Here is a 22,754-nt window from a genome sequence, read left to right on the forward strand (position 1 = left end):
CTTTTTGAGAAATAAGGTGCAATGATAATATTTACAATAACCCAGTACTTTTAAACAATGTATTTGTTCTGATAGATAAAACTAAAACAGTTGTTTAAGAAATATGTTTAATAGCAAAAAATGTTCAAGCAAGAGAAAAGGGAAACATTTCAGTAACATATATACTTAATCTACAATAAAATTATATACAATTAAGCCTCCACCGATAGCATTTATTGATTTAGTAATCTTTAACTCGTTTTGAAACTAATTGCTGAAGAACACATTCTGTTTATCAGGTATCTGATGCTTTATTTAATTATTTACTACCTTCCATTGAGGTTTTCCGATAAATGAATAATACTTGTATTTATCACTCGACTATCGCTAAGATAAAGATATGAAATTGTCAGATCTACTCGAATCTGAACGATGATGACGTCATGAAAAAATCATCATGTGACGTCACTACATCCTTAGGTCCAACAATAGCTTAACCATAACAAATTCTCAGGTCCCTGTGCCCGATTACATACAGATTTCATCCTTCTTCTTTTATGATGGCTCATGTTCGCTAATAAAGATAAACATGTAAAAAATTCCAAATATTAAATACAAATTGTACACAAAATTAAAGTATTACTCAAATCGTTGGGTCAATATTGAATTCATAAAAAGATCATTACCAATTTAAGAAAAGGTTTGGTTTTTATTACACTAACAACCATGAATATGTAAAAAGTGAAATATGATGCAGATTAAATGTTAATTTCAACCTAATGCAAAACAAACCGTTGACGTCCTGATTTGTCTGTATAGTTGCCTATGCAAAATAGTGAACCAGTACAAAAGTTAACAGGTATGATAGGAGCAGATTCATATATATACATTGTATTATGTTTCATATACAATATGCAAAAAGTTCTTCATGTCAGTTTATGGTTACTCTTTGCAATCGATCTAACGCATGGCGAATTTTACATCGGCCATTTCCGACAAACATCGTAAATGAAACCGATGTATACCGGAACTGACCGAATATTGATTGCAATTTGCATTGGTAAAACATGATGAACGATTGATCAATGGTATCGTACCCTTTAGGTCTGACTTCTGTATTCCTGGAATATGAACAGATTACACATTGGCTGTTTATGAAATGTGACCGACAATTAGTCAAAAACTGTCGACATCGCCATGGTAACCGTTTAGCCTGATACACATAAAGAGATAATGTCAAACAATCGACCTTTGGTAACATTCGATAATGACTGGGCTATCTACTACACGATATTGAGTATTTCGCGTGCGAGTGACATTGTGGAACGAAGAGTAATTACACCTCATCATACATGTATACGTACAAATGAAAATGACATGGCGAGGGATGTGCGTCACACAACTGAATATTTGCACATACAAATAACATTGTGTACCCAAAAAATGAATTTCACATACTGAAAATTATTCTTATATATCCAATATTGTATTAATCGAATTCTGCTGTGCCATATGCTAAACATTAATATTGCGTATGTAAAATATTTTTGGGTATGCGATATCATATTTTCATATGGAAATAAATGATAATTGAATAATTGTGTCGCATTTCCTCGTGCCGTTACATGACAGCATTTAAACAAATGTCATTTATAATCTGACAAGTAAAGTTGAGAATAAAACATCAGGAAGGCGTACATTTGACTGAAACAAGAATAAAAGTAAACGAATATCATATTCCCCAAAAAGGAGAAATTATGTATAAAACTATCTACGCATAAAAAAGTACGCTTTTCCCACAATTCTGAACACATCGGTTGACTGCAGTTCCTCCTAATTAAGATAATCCAACAAACGTTCTGTTAAACGTCTAATCGCGGGACTCGGATATTGTCAAAAAACACTATATATGACATTATCTGGTCGGCGTGTCCATTTGACATTTTCTTCGTATCTTGTGAGACTGAGTTAATGAATTAACACTGATGATGACATTTTATTTCGTGTAATATTATAAAAAGCTATTAGTTTATACCTGAAATCTCCGTCACTATAATGCTCGTATTAATTCCAGAATGAGCATCAGGAGCCTTCCTGTTTTTTGTAGTTTCAGTAAGTCCCACGCACACAAAAAAATGTATTTCACCTTTTAAACCCATTAAACCCCCAACCACTACCTCCTCAACCGCCCTAGAGCCCAGGAGATATATTTCAGGATCTGACAATGGTACATACAATGTTGAAAAAACTTACTGACAATATCGGGTTTAGATTTGTTTTGTACATTTCATGAACATTACAACTGATGTAGAAAATCCAAATATGATTGTGGATAACGGGATGCAAAAGGATAAATATACGTCGTGAATAACTTGATTGCATAAAAACAATTCATCAAACGCATTTACACTCTCTTCATATTTCGTTCTGGCATTTGAACGACACATTTGTAGTTTAATAAATAAACAACAACAACAACAACAACAACAACAACAACAACAGAAAATCTGTACAAAACCTTCAAACGTAACAAACGAATATCATTTAATATTAAATTCTGTTCGCCGATAGGGTGTAACAAATCCAGTTAAAGTGATACCTTATAAGCGTTCTCCTACGATTCTTTCACATAAACACATTGTATCGTTGCTGACATCTATATGTGATAAAATCTTTAGGAACTGTAATTACAATAGGATGGGATTAAATGTCTAGAACGTAATTATAGATGGGCGATTGATACTAAGTGTATGATCGGGTGAGATAGCATTTCAAATATTTCACACTTTGTGTGTGTTTCATCATCACACTTGCACATGTAAGTACACCATTGGTACATGTAAAACAAACCCTAACATTTTGTTATCATTTTCACGAGGTAACTCTTGAAATTCTTTTCGTTTGTATGTAAAATTCTCATTTTTGGTTCGCCGTCGCAAAAATTGGACCAAGCTTTTTGTTTCATTTTGTAGTGAAGCGTTTTAATCAATTTCAGGATTGTCTGCTTACGTTCTCACGATGAATTGTGATTATGGATCCCAATGCTGTTATGTGCATCCGACTAGCCTCACACTTTAACAGCTTAGTAAAATTCACTCATGTGCAATTTTTAAGTATTCAAAACAAAAAACAAAACAAAGGTAAACGCACTCACTCTGCAAAATTCCTCTTAACTCAACCACATACTTTTTCAGCATCAAACAATACATTCTGTCACACTCATAAAAAAACTTTTAATAAAGATGTGCTTATAAAATGGGAAAAAACATCTTTCGTTTTCTTGCTAGGGTTTAAGTTTCCGTATGTTTGAGCTTCATTCCATGCATAGAATAAAAAAGTTTTGATAATCTCCCCTTCAATATACGCTGATGTTATAGGAGTTATCTTTCTTGTCTCATGTTAAACATGGTTGACCTCCCTTTTGCCGTCGATCTCTTTAATTTTTAGATGACATATTTCTGTCGAGATATTTTCACGTCATCCTCTCACTGTAGGCTATTCACAATGTACATGTAACCATCTTCGCTGGAGGACCCGGACGCTTCGTTTTACAAGTGAACGTTTATCACACCAGAAAGTTGTCTAAGGGATGTCTGCACACAGGGGCCTCGTTTCTGACTCCACCGGAAGTGTGGATGTGGAACCAGTCACTTCACTTCCGTTCGGAATTAGCATCAATTCCGGTGGCGTCAGTTCCGTTCTTGGTTCCGACATTCTTCGGGCAGCTTCGTAACTGGCGGAAATGCCCGAACGATGTGACATGACTGATGGCTGTCGGGACGGTGGACGGGAGTGACGTTTTGATGGTTTCCGTTTCCGTTTGCCGACCTTCAACGTCTCCCGGATACCGGTGAAAGCGGAAACTATATATATATAAAAAAAAATAATAACAACTTCAAACAACTTAATATTGATTAAAAAAGCAATTTCATCTGTGACACAAGAAAAAAAGCCCCAACAATTCTTTCGATTTATACAGTATCTTAATAATTATTCTGGCTAAGAAAAGTTATATTCTAATAACCAAATCAGGCTGGTAGATGTATTTTATGATACATGTATATAAACAATTAATGATTGTTTTAATTGGACAATTTGCTTTCTTTATGGTAAAAGGACATCCGAACATGGAACCTAGTAACGTACATGCGACCCCAAATCCCGGATAACGAATTGTGTTTACTGCGATTTTATATTAGTGGCATCGTGCATGGTTGCTTTGCATTATCGAAATTCGAGTTAACCCCCTTCCTTCGAATTCGTTCCAGGAATTACACGCGGTACAGAGTGCAGCCCATCTACGATACTCTAGGTACGCTGTCTGCACAATTCCTGGAGTATCAAGGATGAGTGCAGCCCTCGTGATGTGTAAGTATGCATTCCGTCCTAGTGGGAAGTGCACCTAGAGTTACTATACTATTGTCTGGAAATGTTGAATTGTCAAATGTTGACAATGAGCGTATTTTTGAAATTGTTCAGACTTTTATTCATTCAAGTGACCGTTTCTAAACAAAACTTCGTGTGAACAGGTATATCTATCTAATCTGTCATAATGTCTTCTCTCCTAAACCTCTCATTCTGCTTTGTAGGTCTATAGAATATTAAAGTGTTACTGGTTCAGCAAATTGTATATATATATATATATATATATTCTTTTTCAAATTAAAATGATTCCGCTGCATGGCGCTTTGATTTGTTTCCTGGAAGTAGTTTAAAAATATTCATACTTTGAATGAACCTTTTGTATCATTCAAAATATACTCTACTCATCTCTATGATCTCTTCTGTCATTCAAAACTCTCTTTTTATGTTTATTTTTTTTTCTTCCATGTTCCTTGTTTTCATACAATTAATTTGATTGGCATATGTCGCTATCGCTAGCATTGTAATATCATACTTAAGGAGAGGGCTTCTATAAGTTGTTATAACTTGTGCCTAATCCATTTGATTATATCAATAAAATATATGTTTAAATCAATTAGCTATTGGGTCCGAGCCACAATATTGTGACGTCAAATTGTTTTTTTTTTAATCATAAAAAAGGCACCGGGGCACTATGACGTCACGCGCACGTATGCAAAAACTGAAGCTCAAATACTCTTGACAGAAATGTATTTTTTTTTTCAAAAAATCATTTAAGATTGGTTAAAATTTGTTCAAGCGATCCCTTGAATTTAAGATTTTTTTAAAAAGGTAATTAAAAAGTTTTGTATTTGTTCTTATGAATAACAAATGGCAAAATAAGATAAAGTCAATTTGTTAGTATACGTAAATCTCATTGTATTTCGATTCCTTAAAACAACACGATAACAAGTTGAAGTTGCACTAGGCACATGTGGTTTCTTTGCGTGGTAAGAGGAAGGTTTTGTGACTAGTTACAAAATGGTATAGCATATATACGTACGCAACCGGATGATAGAGTTTGAGGTTATACAGTGTAGCGTTCGACCCGAAAAATATAAGTGTTGAGACAGGTACTTAAGATGGGCTCATGTTTAATGTTTAATATTTTTGGCATTTAAATGACTTCACTGACAATATTTGTGAAAAGTTTAAACTTCAATTATTGTGAACAATATGTTTTCTTACTTTCCAAAATTGATGTATATATATATATTTCCCGAAATCATCGGAACGTCAATTTACCAGATTATCTCCCCTGATGATAAGAACTTTTTCATAGCAGTATTAGCAAAGTAATTGTATTAAATGCTCGTTTCATAAGATTAAAAATAAATTTCAAAAAGTTCCGTTTACACTTCATGATATCTATTCAAAAATAAATTTCATAAAATTGTTATATATTTGAATGATTTCAAATAACACACAATAGAGTAACATTGCTAAACTAACCATAATATGTTGTCAGTGTTGTCTTTCTCCTTAAACAAATATTCTAAAAATAACTTTTTAAACAACTCAAATGGATGTTATCTTAACAGCTTAGGATTGAATTTTAGCAATGATCAATAACATTATCGGTATAAGAACTACACATGCGGTAATATCTGCATTCATGTATTATTCAACGATGCATGCAATGACTGTGAGTCATAACATAACAGCATTGTCAATCAATATCTGGACGTAACTCGGTTAATCCGTACTCACAGCACAAACACACACGGGCCTTTCATCATGATCAAGATCGATCCTAGAAATGGTATTTTTCGCAAATTATACTTGTATCGATCCCATTATAACTGTTGTGTATGACCTGTGTACATTTTAGCATTAAACATTTTTGTCTACCATCCTGTTATAGGACCATTACACGGAACAGAATGCTGTTTTATGCTTATATTTACAACTTTTTAATTTGTTGAATTTTCAATTCTGAGTTCACAACGTACTTTTAAATTCGACTTTCGCGGTGTCTGTTCAAGAGGTAGAACAGCACATGAAATTGCTCACGGCGTGTTGTCTCGTGACTTTCCCCGTAAAAAATAAAGTTCGTGGAAATATACACAAGTATTGATACAATTTCCATAATTTAATCAATCAATATGTTCAAATCACATTTTATAATAATCTTACATAAAACGATGAATATTATTGAATCATAGTGAGTTTGTTTTGCTTATCTGCTTAGCTTGCTAGTGCGGAGGGGAATAGCGATCGGGAAGTTAGTCGGACCCGTGGATATATCACTACGCCTGTGTTATGGTACTAGCTTTGTTAGTGTTATATAGTGGCAATGCACAGCACATATATGTAAATATATGTAAATATACATGCACACGTGCATATCTTTCAACGTACACATATATAAATGCTTACACTTGTTATATCTCAAGTTCTCCACGGATAAATATGGATAATTACGTGTACAATGTAATTGGTGATGAAAATGTTTAATTTAATGGTAGACACCCGAAAAATTGAATACAATTGCACCCAAATCAAACTAGCAAAAACCAAAAATATTTTCACACTGCAAAAATGTCATTCCAAAGGTTTGCAGTAATCAAAAACATGAATGATGAAACACATCAGGAACATGGGAATGATTGTTCACACGCAAAATCTGTTACCTGTTTCTTTTACATAATTGACTAGTAGAAACCGCCACTTTCTCGTAAGTAAATATTGTTATATAAGAATGGGTATTTATTAAACAGCTATTTCACCGAAAATATCAAATATATTATGCTTGTGAATGCATTTTGAAATATAATTTTATGTTAAAATAGAACAATGCACAATAACTAATAGGGCTGTAACGATACACCTATGCCACGATACGATACGTATCACGATATCTACCCACGATACGATACTTTTTGATACGATACAGGATGACGAAATGTTATGCTTCCTCTTCAAATGCGTCGCCATTGTTTGATGTGTTCCCCGACTTAAAGCTACGAAATATATGCGGCAAGTGGAGATTGCTGCTACATTGATTGTACATTATGTAAAGGGACCCCACTGCTGACTTAATTATTGAAATATAAATTAATTTACTTGATTTTTCAAATGTGCATAGCTTGATAACGTGGATATGTCACTACGCCTGTGTTATGGTCTCATAACATATGTTATAAATTATTATGTGAATGAAAGTTATATGAAAATTGTTCGTTATTGTCTCTAGTTTACATTAACGTTTTCAATTCTAAAGTACTTTATGCTCAGATAAAGTACTACCAAATTTGTTCAAATGAATAACCTTGACCTACTTTAAAGGTCACAGGGGTCAAATGTCGTTAAATCTTCAAGCAACTTCTTCTCAATAACCAAAATGCCCAGGGTAATGATATTGGGTCTATAGCATGCTGGGTTGAAGGGCTACCAAGTTTGTTCAAATGAATGAAATTGACCAACTGTCAAGTTCACAGGGGTCAAATGTCTCAAAATCTTCAAACGAATTCTTCTCGATACCCAAATTGCCCAGGGTACTGATATTGGGTCTATAGCATACTGGGATGAATGACTACAAAGTTTGTTCAAATGAATGACATTGACCCACTTTTAAGGTCACAGGGGTCAAATGACGTAAAATCTTCAAACGACTTCTTCTCAATAACCAAAGGGCACAGGGTACTGATATTGAGCATATAACATGCTGGGATGAAGGGCTACTAAGTTTGTTCAAATGAATTGACCTTGACCCAATTTCAAGGTCACAGGGGTCAAATGTCGTAAAATCTTCAAACGACTGCTTCTCAATAACCAAAAGGCCCAGGGTACTAAAATTGGGCCTGTAGCATGCTGGGATGAAAGATTGCCAAGTTTGTTCAAATGAATGACCTTGACTCACTTTCAAGGTCACAGGGGTGTTTAATGTGTTAAAATCTTCAAACGACTTCTTCTCAATAACCAAAAGGCCCAGGGTACTGATATTGGGCCTGTAGCATGCTGGAATAAAGGACAACCGTGTTCGTCCAATTTCTTTTTTTAAACAACTTCTTTTGAATAACCAACAGATATAAAGTGTTGATATTTTGCCAGTAACACGCTCGGATGAAGGGCTACCAAGTTTGTTCAAATGAATGACCTTGGCTTATATTCAAGGTCACAAGGGTTGAATATGTTAACAACCTTTAAAAGAACTTCTTATGAATAACCAAGAGGCCTAGGGTGATGATATTTGGCTAGTAGCATGCTGGGATGAAGGGCTACAAAGTTTGTTTAAATGAATGACCTTCATCTTTTTTCAAGGTCACATGGGTTAAATATGTTTTAAACCTTTAAACAACTTCTTTATAAGCAAAAGGTCAAAGGTGGTGTTATTTGGCCATTAACATGCTGGGATGAAGGACTACCAAGTTTGTTCAAATGAATGACCTTGACATATATTCAAGGTCACAGGGATAAAATATGTTAAAAACCTTTAAACGACTTCTTTATAAGCAAAAGGTCAAGGGTGGTGATATTTGGCCATTAACATGCTGGGATGAAGGACTACCAAGTGAATGACCTTCGCCGATATTCAATGTCACAGTAGTCAATATGTTTGAAATGTTTAAATCTTTTAATGTTTTGTTCTGTATAAACGAAAGGTCCGGGGTAAATGATATTTTGCCAGAAGCATGCTGGGTTGGAAAACTAAAAAGTCTGTTAAACCTAATGTCCTTGTTCGACATTCAAGGTCACAGGCGTCATATGTTTAAATCTTTTAAAAGGTTCTAATGAATCAAACACTGATATTCTGCCTGAAGCTGTATTTTAGTCCATCTTTAAGATTACAAGTGGGAAATTAATACCAGGTGAGCGATGCAGGCCGATTTGGGCTTCTTGTTAATTTTTCACTGGACATTTTACTGTATCAAATGGTTTTAACGAGTTACAAGAAAGTCTGAGCACAAAATCCACATTAGAGTTCGAGAACGGTTTCAATTTGATCTACCAAGATAAAGACATATCACTGACGCTTTTCTTTTTAAAATTTCAGAACTTTACAAAATGATTGCGTCATCAAACTACCTCATTTAATGAAGCGTTACCATGGTAACTATACCACGATAGGATCGCGTCATCACTTTTGTCACACGTTTCCTTGCCACTGATAATGGCACAGTGCTTTTGGGTTCATTCAGGATTACAATTTGGTGTATTTTTACGGCTGGAAAGTATGGGAAAGAGAATAATTAATCAAACAGGTGATCGAGACGGAGAAATATCACCCGCGGGTAACATTTTTGTGGTTCAGCACAACTCTTAAGTGCTGAACCTAAATGAGCGCATCCTCTTGGTTGATATTTCCCTGTCCACATCACAGCAGTGATATATTCTAGTAGTTAATGATACATCACATGTATAAAGTTAGAATATGAAGTCAAGTTAATAAATAATATAGGTTAAAGGGTGTTCCTTAAATCAGAAAACGGAAGTGATGTCATCGCTTACCTTTGACCTTGACCGTATTGTCGTCAAGGGGGTTCTGGTTGGGTTTGGATTTGTAGTAAAATACCATAACAACGAGAACCACTAGGAAGATAAGAGCGAGGCAGCAGCCAACAACGATGCCCTCCACCTTGGCCCGGTAACGCTTCGTCTCATTAGTGGTCACCCAGTCCTTAGCTGTGGAGGGAAGTGGACAGTGGTCAACGGCCCAGTTTAGGTTGTAAAATTAACACATAAGAGCGATACCAATAAAGTTATATGATTGGTAGGATCCGGGGTTGGTGGATGGGATGCAAAATGGGGTTAGGATTAAGCTAGTTTGTATCTATACTTACAGTTTAGGACTCGCGATATCCTATACAATTATCCACAACACTGAATTTTCATAAAAAAAATCATAAACAAATATGTCATTTAAAGACCTCTGTCTCATTGTACTTGCGGATTTTAATATAAAGTAACCTCCCCTTAATTTTATTTTGCAAATAAAATGTAGCACAGTTGGGCAGCTATGGGTAGCTCATCCGGTTATAATCTAAGGTCCAGGGTTCGAATACCGGTCTAGCTCCGCTGATTTTTTTTATTTGTTTTACATCAGAACACTGTTGGTAATTATATTTTATTTATTTCATCTTTATCTTTTTTCCCATAAAATTCCCACAAGGTATGGTTTTCTTTTCAAAAATATTCTTTTCAAAGCTTTATCAAAAATCAGTTTCCGATGCGTAGTTACAGCTCTTGTCGGTAGTCAGGGATCCTTAATCGGTATCACTGCTTATCACTTACAAAAACAATTGTATATATAAACAAGCTTTGCTGTATACCTTATTAGCTACCTATATAAACTGATATCACTCCGTACCGATAGACATCGGTTTCCGATTTCACTGTATCACATTTTCTAATCATTTGGCCCCTACGCAATTTTAGGAAACTCGACAGTGTATTGAACTGGTTGTGTCCACTATGGTATACAGTGGTGAAATGGCTAATATATCAAATATAAAGGAAACAATACATCCAACCTTATCAAAACTAGATTTTTAATTCCACTCCGATACTCTATACCACCGACTTAGATAACAAATCTAATTCCGTGTCTATACGTTCCTTTGACTGGTATATAGAGTGGAATTAAGGATATAGTTTTAATCAGATTGCAATTTTTCTGTGTTAATTGAAACATAAATACTAATAACTTTGCGTTTCGAAAACGATACCATTGTACTTGTATTAAAACATATTGTCACCGAAATAGACAGCATAAGGTTCCAAACTTAACGTACAGAAGACATCCTTGATCTTCGTGCACTCCGCCTTCACGTCGGCAGTGAACTTGTAGATCTGGTCGGCTGGCTTTGAGGCCACGCCTCTCATATGCTCCAGTACAGCGACCTTCATAGACGTGGAACTCACACACCATTTCTTGCCCGGAAAGTCCTGACAACCGTATATCTGAAATATGGACAGACGGGCGCAACCTTACATATGTTGGTGATTCTCATCACAGACTCCCTAGTGTCTATAGAAAGGTGGATACCAAAAAACCCGGACAGACAGACTGACATACTGCATTGAAAGAAAGGTAAAATTCACGTACATTGATCTCAGAAGTGATTGGCGGATTATTAATATAGCTTAGCGACGGAAAATAGCTTATATATTTGACTGTGTAAGCTTTGTGACGTCATAATAAAAACAATAGTGTGACGTCATGCTGTTTAATGCAATTCAAATAATTAGTTTGAAAGAAGTTTGATTTAGATATGTTCTCTTAATGCTGTGAAATTTTACGCCGTTGTCATGTGATAAAAGGGTTGTTTTCGATTGGTTAAGGATACTTTGATGTGACATTTTTGCTATTTGCTAATCTTTTGTTAAATCGAGTTAAATCATTAAAACTTAATTATTTATTCGATTAATTTTCAAATAAAATGTTTACTCATTGAATACTGACTGACCTTTAATATGCAAATCAAACGTTTACGATTTTAAGTTGATATAATACGAGAAAGCATCTAGACTCTCATCCTGTCTGTTTACATGGTTGGCTATAAAAGTCAATTTATACAATTTACGATGGTTTTCCAGCAAAACGTCTTTAAAAAAATCAATACATGAATGTACAATAGAGAAACACAAGCTATGGGCGTGACTATGGAATTGTCTCCCCTGGCGCTATTATTGCCTCATACACGTTTCAATTGACATTTCGATATCCATTACCAATTAAATATTATATATGTATTGTCGTAGATTGAGCATAATAAGATTATTTTGTCTGTATGCGTGGAAACTGGATGACAGCCATATGTGTATCTGATTCATCTGAATCAACCTGTTGTGATACATGTTCATGTATGTCGAGGAACGACATTGGTTTTAGATACATACATGGTGTATCTCTAGAGGTTAGTATAACTGATAATGTACGAATATGTTATTCAGTGGTATATCTGGCTCCTTTGAGTATATACCATTCGTGTACACGAGCCTCTGTGTGTCAAATGCATTTACACATAAGGCAGTTGTGTTTTTCTCCGGTGTCAAGCACATACGTCAATTTGAAGATATATTGAAAACGATTTTTTAAACTTAATAGCGTTAAATTTGATAATTTTCACTATGTTTTGGGCTTATCTGATATTTGTCCCCTTTTGTTTGATTAATCTTAAAAGATCATTACGACGAAAATAGGTCGTTATATATATAAAAAAATGACGTTATACCACTGCACGATGACGTCATCATACTAACCTTCACATTATTCTTGTTCTCCAAAGAAAAGACAACAATACTGAGGTCAATGTGTTTTTCGCATGCGTCACTTTTAGGAATAAAGCACAGACGGTTGCAATGGTTCTTGGCGTCGGAGAGTGTCCGGAATGTGACGTCACAGTAGCCATGGGAGACACGTTCGGTGGCTTCTACCTGGGACGAGTTGTCCTTTGAGAGGTAGATGATCTCGTTACAGACATCATGAGCTCCTGGAGTCGCTACAGCATCCAAGTTTACTGAAACAGGAATAAAGCAATAAAAGGTACATGTAATAAACAGTGCATTACAACAAAGTGACCAACAGAATACTGCGATACAAGCTTTCCAACAATTATCAAAGAATACTTTATACACAAATAATGTACGCATGAGCTTGTCGCACCGTATCAAGACTGACTGGTCCATTTGTCAAGCTTTGACTCAGCGATTTGTATTATTTACCTATACAACGAATACGATGTGACGAAATTGTATACTTCATTTGTCACTCGACACGGGACGTTTCGCGTAGTGATATAGAGTGTAACCACACTGTCACGAATAGGTAACTGGTTGGATGTAAATAAAGTCCCCCTTTCCACCTTCCCAGCGGTTTTGGCGCTGTTCCCCTTCCACGAGGAAGCTTGGACCAAATGGAAGACACGGTCATATGGTTCAGTAAAATGCTGAATGTATTTGGCTTTCTGCATGGACAAAGTATTATTTTGTCAGTAAACCTTACTTGATATGCGTAAATACCCCACGTAATATTACGCTTATATCAATCATCGTATCGTCTGAATGACGACAATTAAGTTGACGACGCTGAAAACTTGGTCATGGTCCAAAAACACGTACCGCTGTATTCACATTGTTGGTCATGTCCCAAAAACACGTATCGCTGTATTCACATTGTTGGTCATGTCCCAAAAACACGTATCGCTGTATTCACATTGTTGGTCATGGCCAAAAAACACGTATCGCTGTATTCACATTGTTGGTCATGGCCTAAAAACACGTATCGCTGTATTCACATTGTTGGTCATGGTCCAAAAACACGTATCGCTGTATTCACATTGTTGGTCTAGGCCCAAAAACACCTATCGCTGTATTCACATTGTTGATCTAGGCCCAACAACACGTATCGCTGTATTCACATTGTTGGTCTAGGCCCAAAAACACGTATCGCTGTATTCACAGTGTTGGTCTAGGCCCCAAAACACTTATCGTTGTATTCACACTGTTTAATATTGACATTGTTTCCATTTCATATGAAATCATGATACTTGATGTTGTATTTGAAGCACTCATGTGCAAAGGAAAGGCCTTCAAAAATATATTCTGACCAAGCGATAACTTAAAATGACATGTAGAAAGATAGCCGTTTTTTTTTTTTTGCTTTTGGACTATACGTCATGTACAGAGTAGCTACGAAACTGTATTCTATGTTGATTGGCTGGCAAAACCTGAGTTGTTCAACATCGATATGTTGAAATTTCAATCGAGGCTTTATATGACTCATTATTTCAGTGGGTGTAAGCAGTCTATCTATTACAGATCATTTCTTGTTTCAATTAAAACTGATTTAGTCTTGTATTGACGGGAAAATAAATCATCGTGTGCCTCACGTGCTCGAGTATCCCTTATTTGACCGAAGCAGTCGACAAGGTGGACCTCACGTGCTCGAGTTTCCCTTATTTGACCGAAACAGACAACAACAACGGCGCAGTAGTCCGATCATCTTCACTTTTATGTACTTGTATTATTTCGGTATAATAGAATATTTAGTATTGCCCTTGCGATCGGGAAACACAATTCTTTGTTTCCCGGGAAGTATATACGTTTGATTTGTGGTGGTTTTACATCATTGCAACAGTTATGGCCAAATGAAGAAAAGATACATGGTTACATGAACAGAAAAGAGCAGAGCAGGTTGTATCGATGTGTTAGCCATTTAAACACGTTGATCGATTCACTCTCCACATCACAATAGTATCACACGATATCAGGATGGCACCATCACCCTTAATGCATCATTGTTAGTTAATTATACAAGCGTTCTAGACGTTAATCGATATTGAAATGTCTTTTAAGTCTGACATAGTTTTCGATCTGTAGACAGTTTGTCAAGAAGTATTGTGAAGTATTTTGATTCAATATCAGACAAGAGCTTTGTCATTGTTTGCATTACCCATCAACGAGCCTGTAATTGTACTGAAGTAGTTTGTCAAGTTAGATTTTACATGCTAGGGCTGCAACTGGCGTTGTGCACGCCGAAAGCACTGCATCAATAATTTTATCCCACAGCATGCTTTTATCAGATTTGATCGTAAGTTTTGACAATAACTGGAATATTGAATGTTACAAATGATGTCCGATACAATTTTTCATTTAAAATAAATAACATTGAATAGGCATGCATCATGTAATGATGGTGTATGACCATTTCAGATATCAATGCTCCACGGACTTGATCCTGAAATATATGACGTAGGGTTAAGAATGCGACACATCATTGGGCTAGCTGAAAGTAATAAAGTTATGATCAGACACCTTGAATTGGTAAGACTTTGTGACTTTGACCTTTAAGATATTACTTTAATCAAGGTTGTGACACGTCCTCGGGCCACGGTCAACAATGTTGTGAAGATTGATTAAGATCAATACAAAAGTACTATTGAAGCATTGCAGCAGAGCAATAAGTCCATCACTTTTATTTGTACTGCACTTTGGACTCGGCTGCAATGATTCAATAGTGATTGCATTTGGAATCGGCTGCAAGGATTCAATAGTGATTGCATTTCGACTCGACTGCAATGCTTCAATGGTGATTATATTTGGACTCGTTTGCAATGCTTTAATAGTGATTGCTTTTGGACTCGGCTGCAATGTTTCAATAGTGATTGCAATTGGACTCGGCTGCAATGCTTTATCAGCGATTGCCTTGTTTTTGTGCTGCAATGCTTCAATACTATATATTGTCTTGTGTTTCGGCTGCAATGTTGAGATCACAACTGCAGTATGGCCTGGCTGCTAGATTTCTATTACAGTGATTAGCTACTCTGTCAACAGACGCTGGCTTTTGTTACAGTGTTTAATGCTTACGTTGTATGCGGCGGCATACAGACAATATATTAGTCCACCTAGTCGTGCCTCTCCGCACTTAAATAGAGTAGCTTGCCAATCAGGGAAACTACTTCGAGATTATGGACCCTAAACAGGAGACAATGGTGAATATATACATTCATATATACATTCCGCAATAGCTTACAGTCAAATCAATAACAGGGAAACACGAAATAGTAATAATTGTACATGCATACACATTCGACCATGCAGAAGTGTAGCATCCATTTGTGTGTGTATAATACAGCCATGGCACTATGTATACATACGGAGTACAATTCGACACAAGTGGTAACTCATTATGTTTGCTGAATAAGTTCAGGCGCCAACACAGACCCTGAGGACCGGGAACAAAGCATACACGGTCAATACTGTTCTACTTACTGTGATTGCCGTGTTACTACCACGCCCAGTGTTAGAGTTCGTCAGACTTCTTATACAAACAGAGTGATTTGTCGATATCCAAGAATACCTGCTGTATCTTGTGACTCATAGTTGACCATCAGAAACTTGATAAACACTTTGTAAATTATGGATATGGTATTTCGTAATAAAATACGAAGTATTAAAATCTAAGAAAAATGGTTAGTTATTATTTCTGTTGGAGATCAACGCATGTCACACATGTAATTACACCTAATGCAATTCAATAATAGATACAATATGCCAAAAGAGAATCACATTGCATCATACAGTTGTTTCTTCCTTCTAGGACTCACCCGTCATGCTAGGGGCTATACATGTATTCCATTAAAACTATAAATGAGATCATGTAAGAATGTGTTCGCATTACTGTTGTGCATAATTTGTTTTGTGTTTAAGGACCTTGATAAATACATTTGTTAGTTGATTTGTTTCAGGATTTACGTTTTAAATGTGTAAACTGATACTGGGTTAGTTTATAGTGATATCAGACTAAAACGTCATTATCTGAACAAAGAAACATGGTACTAGTACCACTTCCGGTCACATTATTCTGACAATGGCATTAGGTTTTCATTGTGAAAGGCCCCTGCAGGTAGGGCGTAAGAATTGTACCTGCTGCCCCCATTGCATGATCGTAAGATGCGACTAAATGTGATATCTTAATTTTTCTTTCTTTCTTAATAACTTTCTTCTTCATAATGGCTAATGTCTCCCTTGACAATGCCTCCCTTTTGGCCTTTAGTTGAGCGTTTGCCCCTGTGAGGAAGGCTTTGGATTCTGTCCTCTCGCCGAGACATACCAGAGCATGTAAAAATGGTAGTTTCTACTCCTGCTTAACGCTCAGCAATTTAGGAGTGGAACGACTGGTTCGCACGTTGTCAGTATAATGTGACCGGGTGGGGTGTCCTGATGGGCAGTTTGTGTCAGTGAGGTAACTTTGATAACCACAAGGGGGAAAAAAACATACGGATACCTGTGAACAAATTCGACCGTTGGGATGCAATTTAGAATAGTACATTGACTAACAAACTTTTTGATAATACATTTTGCTCGTATTATGATGGAGGACTGTACTATACAATCGAATACACACCGTAGCCGAAGCTGTGCTTGAGAAATCAATGGAATTGAAATAACAAAACCTACCGAAATTATTATCTGTAGTCAATAGAGAGAAATATTGAAACGGACATTTTAATCTACATGTAATGTCGTTATTCTGACAGAATTTTTATTATCAAAACATTCTATATCAATTGAAACACTCGCATGGCCCTATAGAAATTGCTGGATTCTGGTGCCAGGCAATGCATGCATACTATGCAAAACATGTTTTTAGAATTTTCAGGATGCAAACAATCGGTTTGGAGAACGTTGCTCATCATACAATAGTATTCTACAGCTCCTGTCGGAAAGTGGATGAATAATTCATTGTTTGTTAGCCAAATTAGTCATTCTGCAAAGGTCATTGTCAGTACATCGGTCGCTGTCGCTGTATACGTTAAAAGAAAAGAACATTAAGTATGTAAATATACAAAAATCTGCCAATGTTTTGGGTATATTTTGCAGTGAAATACATTAAGTTTTTCTTCTACCATATACCTGCTGTATACTGGCCACATACATACCGTACTCCTGGCTATTAGGTACATACATTTTGTCCAGTTTCATATATATTACCAACATACCTATAACTGCTGAGGACAGCGCAACCTGTAGCACAAGCAGACAAGTACATCCGGTTAGGAACATGATCGACTTTGGTCAGAGAAATCTGAAATACAAATACAACTAACAGTTATGAATAGTAGATGTATTAGTATACTAAAAAAATAACTGGTATGTCAGGTTTCTGAAAACTAGTCATATGTTTGAGAAATATGGATATCTGTCCGCGATCACCTTTACGTCGAAAAAATCTCAGATGAAAATGAATTTTTATTTTTTTTAATTTTTAATTTTTCACCTGCAGTAATGATAAACATGTGCCTAGAAGTAGTTCCATTAATCTCTCCTGTTGTAATCATTTAACTTGAACATTTTACCCTATAACACTACTAGATACCAGAAAACCGGCCTCGTTTACACAATACACTCGCAGTCGAAATCAGAACTTTACGAGCAACGGAATTTTAGTGTCGTTAAAGGTTTCAGCTCTCCGGCAAATCACAAAAAAGGCAGCAACTTCAAACAACGACACATTTGTTAGGATTGGCATGCACATTCCCTTGAAAACAAGTCCTCTTTGTGGACCGATCACATCAAAACCTGGATTAGCATTTGCCTTGTACATTTCTATGAAAAATATTCCAATTTTGGGACCAGTCGATGATAAATAGCTACATTAATGATACAAACACAACGTTACGGCTAGAAATGATGAAGGCTTATGCAGAGTAATGAGATCATTGCTATAACTTTTTATCGGTAGGCGACTACCATTCATACAGTAATCAGTAAGTAGTGATAATTAGGACTAGACAATAATATCACCAAATTGCATGTCTCATAACAATAGCAATTGTCCATGATATTAGAAAATCAATTTCGTAAAAGCTCCTCTGGTTATTCTATGTGTGTACAAGAAATGTCCTCAATACTTGTTATTATTCGCTCGGTTAAACAGAAGGTCAAACAGACGTAAGTATATCATCCTTAAACTCTCCTTCGGGGAAAATGTGGACGTGAGATTTTGTGCGAGATTTGTAAAATGGCGCGGTAAACCACTGCAAATAACTCTCTTGAAGCGAAATAGTTCAGAGAGTGTATGTTTTAAGTCAAAAATACAATCAACTACATTTGGCATCAACACACAAGAACAACATGAGATGTCAGAATTGATAGGAGACGCCAAAACAAACAGGAACACATGATAACTATTCCTTAAAAACCCGGATGTAAATTCGTATGCGTGCAATGGTCTGTGTTTCCTGTCGAACAATAGCAGTGGACATGACTTCTCTCGCCAAATACAGGATATTACATAAAACGAATCATTCGTAAAGACTGGATTTTGCAAACAGTGCTATTTATAAATCGTTTGTCGTGAAGCATACATTTTTTATTTTAAGACTGACTCCTATATGCAAAATAATAAATATTTAAGCCAACAAATACAAATTGAGTTGCAGTATACCTTAGAAGTAAGTAGCCATAGTTAATTTTGACGCATTGGAATCACCTGAAGTGTTAACACTTGGATGTTATGGCGCATCGATTCTGTCAATGTTTTAATATCTTATATATTATGTCGTATTTTCATTGCATTTCGTAGAGAAAAGTAATACATGGTTGCAATCTGAACCATTTATCGTGGTGTTTATTAGCCGCCATCTTTATTCAAGGACTGATAAATACTTCATGATTGTGATTCTATTACGCTTTTATAATTAACACAGAGCTGAACCCAAAAGGAAATGTATTTGATTTTGCGCAAGAGTAAAAAAAAACACGAAAAACGTATCCGGATGATTGATATTTCTCTGTCCGCAACACACAGCTGATCATTTTCATCCTCGTTCTCCAACCACAACAATATATCATTGTTGACTCGACGCTCCGCGTCATGATCAAGTGCGCATGAAAGCGAACGAATGTTCTCGGTGGGTAAAATGGCATTTGAAACTAATAGCGTTATGTTGATGTTTTCATGTTGATCGGTTATCGATACTTTGTCAACAACCTTTATTACATGTTACAGAATATAAACGTAAACTGGAAATTATGTTGACGGCCGGCGTAACGTGACGAGGCTATATTTTCTCTAAACTCTCTAGAAACTGTAAATAACACTGATATTGATATGCAGAATCGTAAATATTCACAGGCGTGAACAAAAATCTAAAAGTAATTAAATCAGGGACGGAAATACACCTTATATGTGTTGTAATTTGAGCAAGCTAAGCACAAGGGGTTATTGACAATCAAGGGACCTTCATATATAAGTGAGTGTCTAAGCGTTGTCTGTTTTATTATTAATAAATTATGTAACATCTAACGATATTATTCGTAAGTTTTCAAGGTATCGTTTATGGGATCAAAGATCCCCGAACACTGCCAAAAACCTAATTGGAAACTGGGTTCTTTTCGGCCTAACTACAGCTTTGTTAAAACATTTATAAAAAGAAAACCATACCGTGTGCGGTTTTTATGAGAAATAATAAAAATGATGTAAATCAATTATCATTCAAGAACACTGTTCTGGGTGCAAAAATTAAGCGGGATAGCACATGATTCGAACCCTGAATTCTTATTTCTTACCAAGAAATGATAGACACTTTAGACTCCTCTTCTTCTATTTCATACCGTTGTTATTAAGCGTCAGTGTAACTGTCCTCAACACTCGACTATACGGTAGCCTTGGCTTTTCTTTCACAATCGTTAACTCTCCTTTACTTTGTAGTTACATTCCATTGCTTTCCCTGATCATCAAGTTTAACTGCAGTAGTCGATTCACTGTTCTATAACATGTTTTATGTATCAGTATAAAAGCTGTGTCGCGTTGAACATTATACTACATTTTACGTCAACTTTTCTACCCGAGAGGCTTTATTCTACAAAAGTTCGATATTATTTTGATCTAGTATATTTTTGCGTCTACCATGATTTAAGCTATGTACACTAGGTCTCACACCAATAATGGCCAACAAACTTTCCTTGACTTGAAAGAGATTCCATGACGGTTGAAATATTGTTAAAATATTTGTTTAAGAAACCGTTAACTCTTCCGGAATACATTAAAGTTTATGCTGCATTCACTTTCAGTTTAAGGTCTCCAAACTTGCTACTTTGTTTTTGCTTATTTGGTCGATATTGAGTTATGATTCTGTCCTTTTTACTGATGTTACTTTAACTTCTGAAAGATATTGTGTAATATACGGAATAAAATTCATCAGTTTGATATGAATAATAAAGTCTAAGTTTGTTTTGAATACAAACAGGAATTGACAACTTATTTTGCGAGCTTTTAAAAACGTCTGTTTCCTTTGTCAAGCAAAGAGTGTAAGCTACCGGTGTCTCTACTCTAAACCGTTGAAAACAACAACTCACTTAGCCACAGTGTGCCGTATCAGTAAAGACAGCTGTCGAAAATCATAGAGAAATTTCACCCAATATCACTCTTATACTACAGGCATTCAGGGGGACGGGTTACATGTTTACTCATTCTGCCCCTTAGTGGTACTGTGTAATGGTTTTGACATGCTATCGGCTGTACGATGTGATATCAAATTTCGAAAAGAACAGTTTCATAAGCATCTGTTTACATGGAGACGGAATTGGCAATATCTGTGTAGGCAAGGATTTTTTTACCAAAAAAAGCGCCATTCACTACTATTGAGTCATTAGGGAACAAGACGTCACCCAACTGTTACTAAACGATATTAGACACCCAAAGACGTCTCCTAAAGTGTTCAATATCGATTGTAAGACAATGGACACGTGTATGAGCTCAGCTACAGGTGACAACACCATGGCCGTTGCCGAAGACTACGATACAGGCTCATTCTGATAATAAAAATCCAGATTTGAAGAGAATATTGCTACCGGAAACAATAGTCTCGCATAGTAATATATCATATGATAATGTTATCAGACTCGGAAAAAAACTCAATATAATGCCACTCTTTTATTTGCCATCTCGCTTAACGCCAAGATGTTCGAAGATCCCATTTTTCCTTTTTGCTCTTCAGAATTCGTGTCTTGTCTCCCTCAAATTTTCCACAAAACCGTTTTATAACGCAAACATGTCTCTACAGAAGTGCTGATAGTATATAACGGAGTTTTAATGTGACAACAGATATGACGTCTGGAAAATAATACATTTGATACATTTATCACCTACGACATCTGTTATTGGCCAGACCTGAGCATTCACGTAGTGGCATTTTACAGCTACGCTTCAATCAGACTGTAACACGTTGTGAGCTTTGTCGCCTCTTACAGACAGAATCAATACATATGAAGAACCACCAAGATTCCAACTGTTTACACGTGAACCCGCATCAAATCCAAACTGAAACCCAAGCTCGAGCGGAGATATGTTTGACGCGATCAAAGCAAGATGTCTGTTCGGAAACGCTTCGTTTGTCATTCTCCTTTAAACATTTACACTCTCACTTGACACGTTTAGGAGAATAAGGATGGGCTATAAACCAGTTATAACCCAAGAGTACGTACACAACGCCAACGTATTCGAATGAAATAGACATTGGTTCACTACCAGGATGAAATTTCCGAAAACAAATAAAGACATAATTCCCTTAAAAAAGACATTAAACTTTTTTTAATTTACAACACAATAGTAAAGATCCGACTAACAGAAACAACTTGCAGAAATGATATCGTTTGATGAAGTTTTTGATAGAAATAGACAACGGAATAAAATCCCGGATGCAATGTACATCGACAAAGAGACAAAAACAGAACATCCGGGTAAAATAGACAATGATCAGTGCCCGGATGAAAAAGATAATGACGTCACTAATTTGATTATTAAAGGGATTATATACAAACCCAACAAAGTAAACAGTTTACCCAGGACAGCATATAAAACCGCAAACAATTACCGCGATCATGAAAACTCCACGGCTGTAGTCGATCGTCATGCTATGAAGATA

General features: G+C 36.0%; 1 protein-coding gene across 2 annotated transcripts in view; it reads right to left on the bottom strand.

The window, feature by feature from the left end:
• Positions 1-2,739: 2,739 nt before the first annotated feature.
• LOC110461743 overlaps positions 2,740-22,754 on the bottom strand; it is a 45,287-nt gene continuing 25,272 nt past the window's right edge. For both annotated transcript variants that reach the window (XM_021515378.1, XM_021515377.1), the window contains exons 2-6: positions 17,826-17,911; positions 12,586-12,842; positions 11,115-11,283; positions 9,832-10,005; positions 2,740-3,842 (exon numbers count right to left, since the gene is read on the bottom strand). In XM_021515378.1, the coding sequence (XP_021371053.1) occupies positions 3,562-3,842; positions 9,832-10,005; positions 11,115-11,283; positions 12,586-12,842; positions 17,826-17,889 (945 nt within the window). In that variant the 5' untranslated portion in view covers positions 17,890-17,911 and the 3' untranslated portion in view covers positions 2,740-3,561. The remainder of the gene's footprint in view (positions 3,843-9,831; positions 10,006-11,114; positions 11,284-12,585; positions 12,843-17,825; positions 17,912-22,754) is intronic.

The sequence above is a fragment of the Mizuhopecten yessoensis genome, unplaced genomic scaffold (genome assembly GCF_002113885.1).
Source record: "Mizuhopecten yessoensis strain PY_sf001 unplaced genomic scaffold, ASM211388v2 scaffold10651, whole genome shotgun sequence".
In the NCBI taxonomy this organism is placed as follows: domain Eukaryota; kingdom Metazoa; phylum Mollusca; class Bivalvia; order Pectinida; family Pectinidae; genus Mizuhopecten; species Mizuhopecten yessoensis.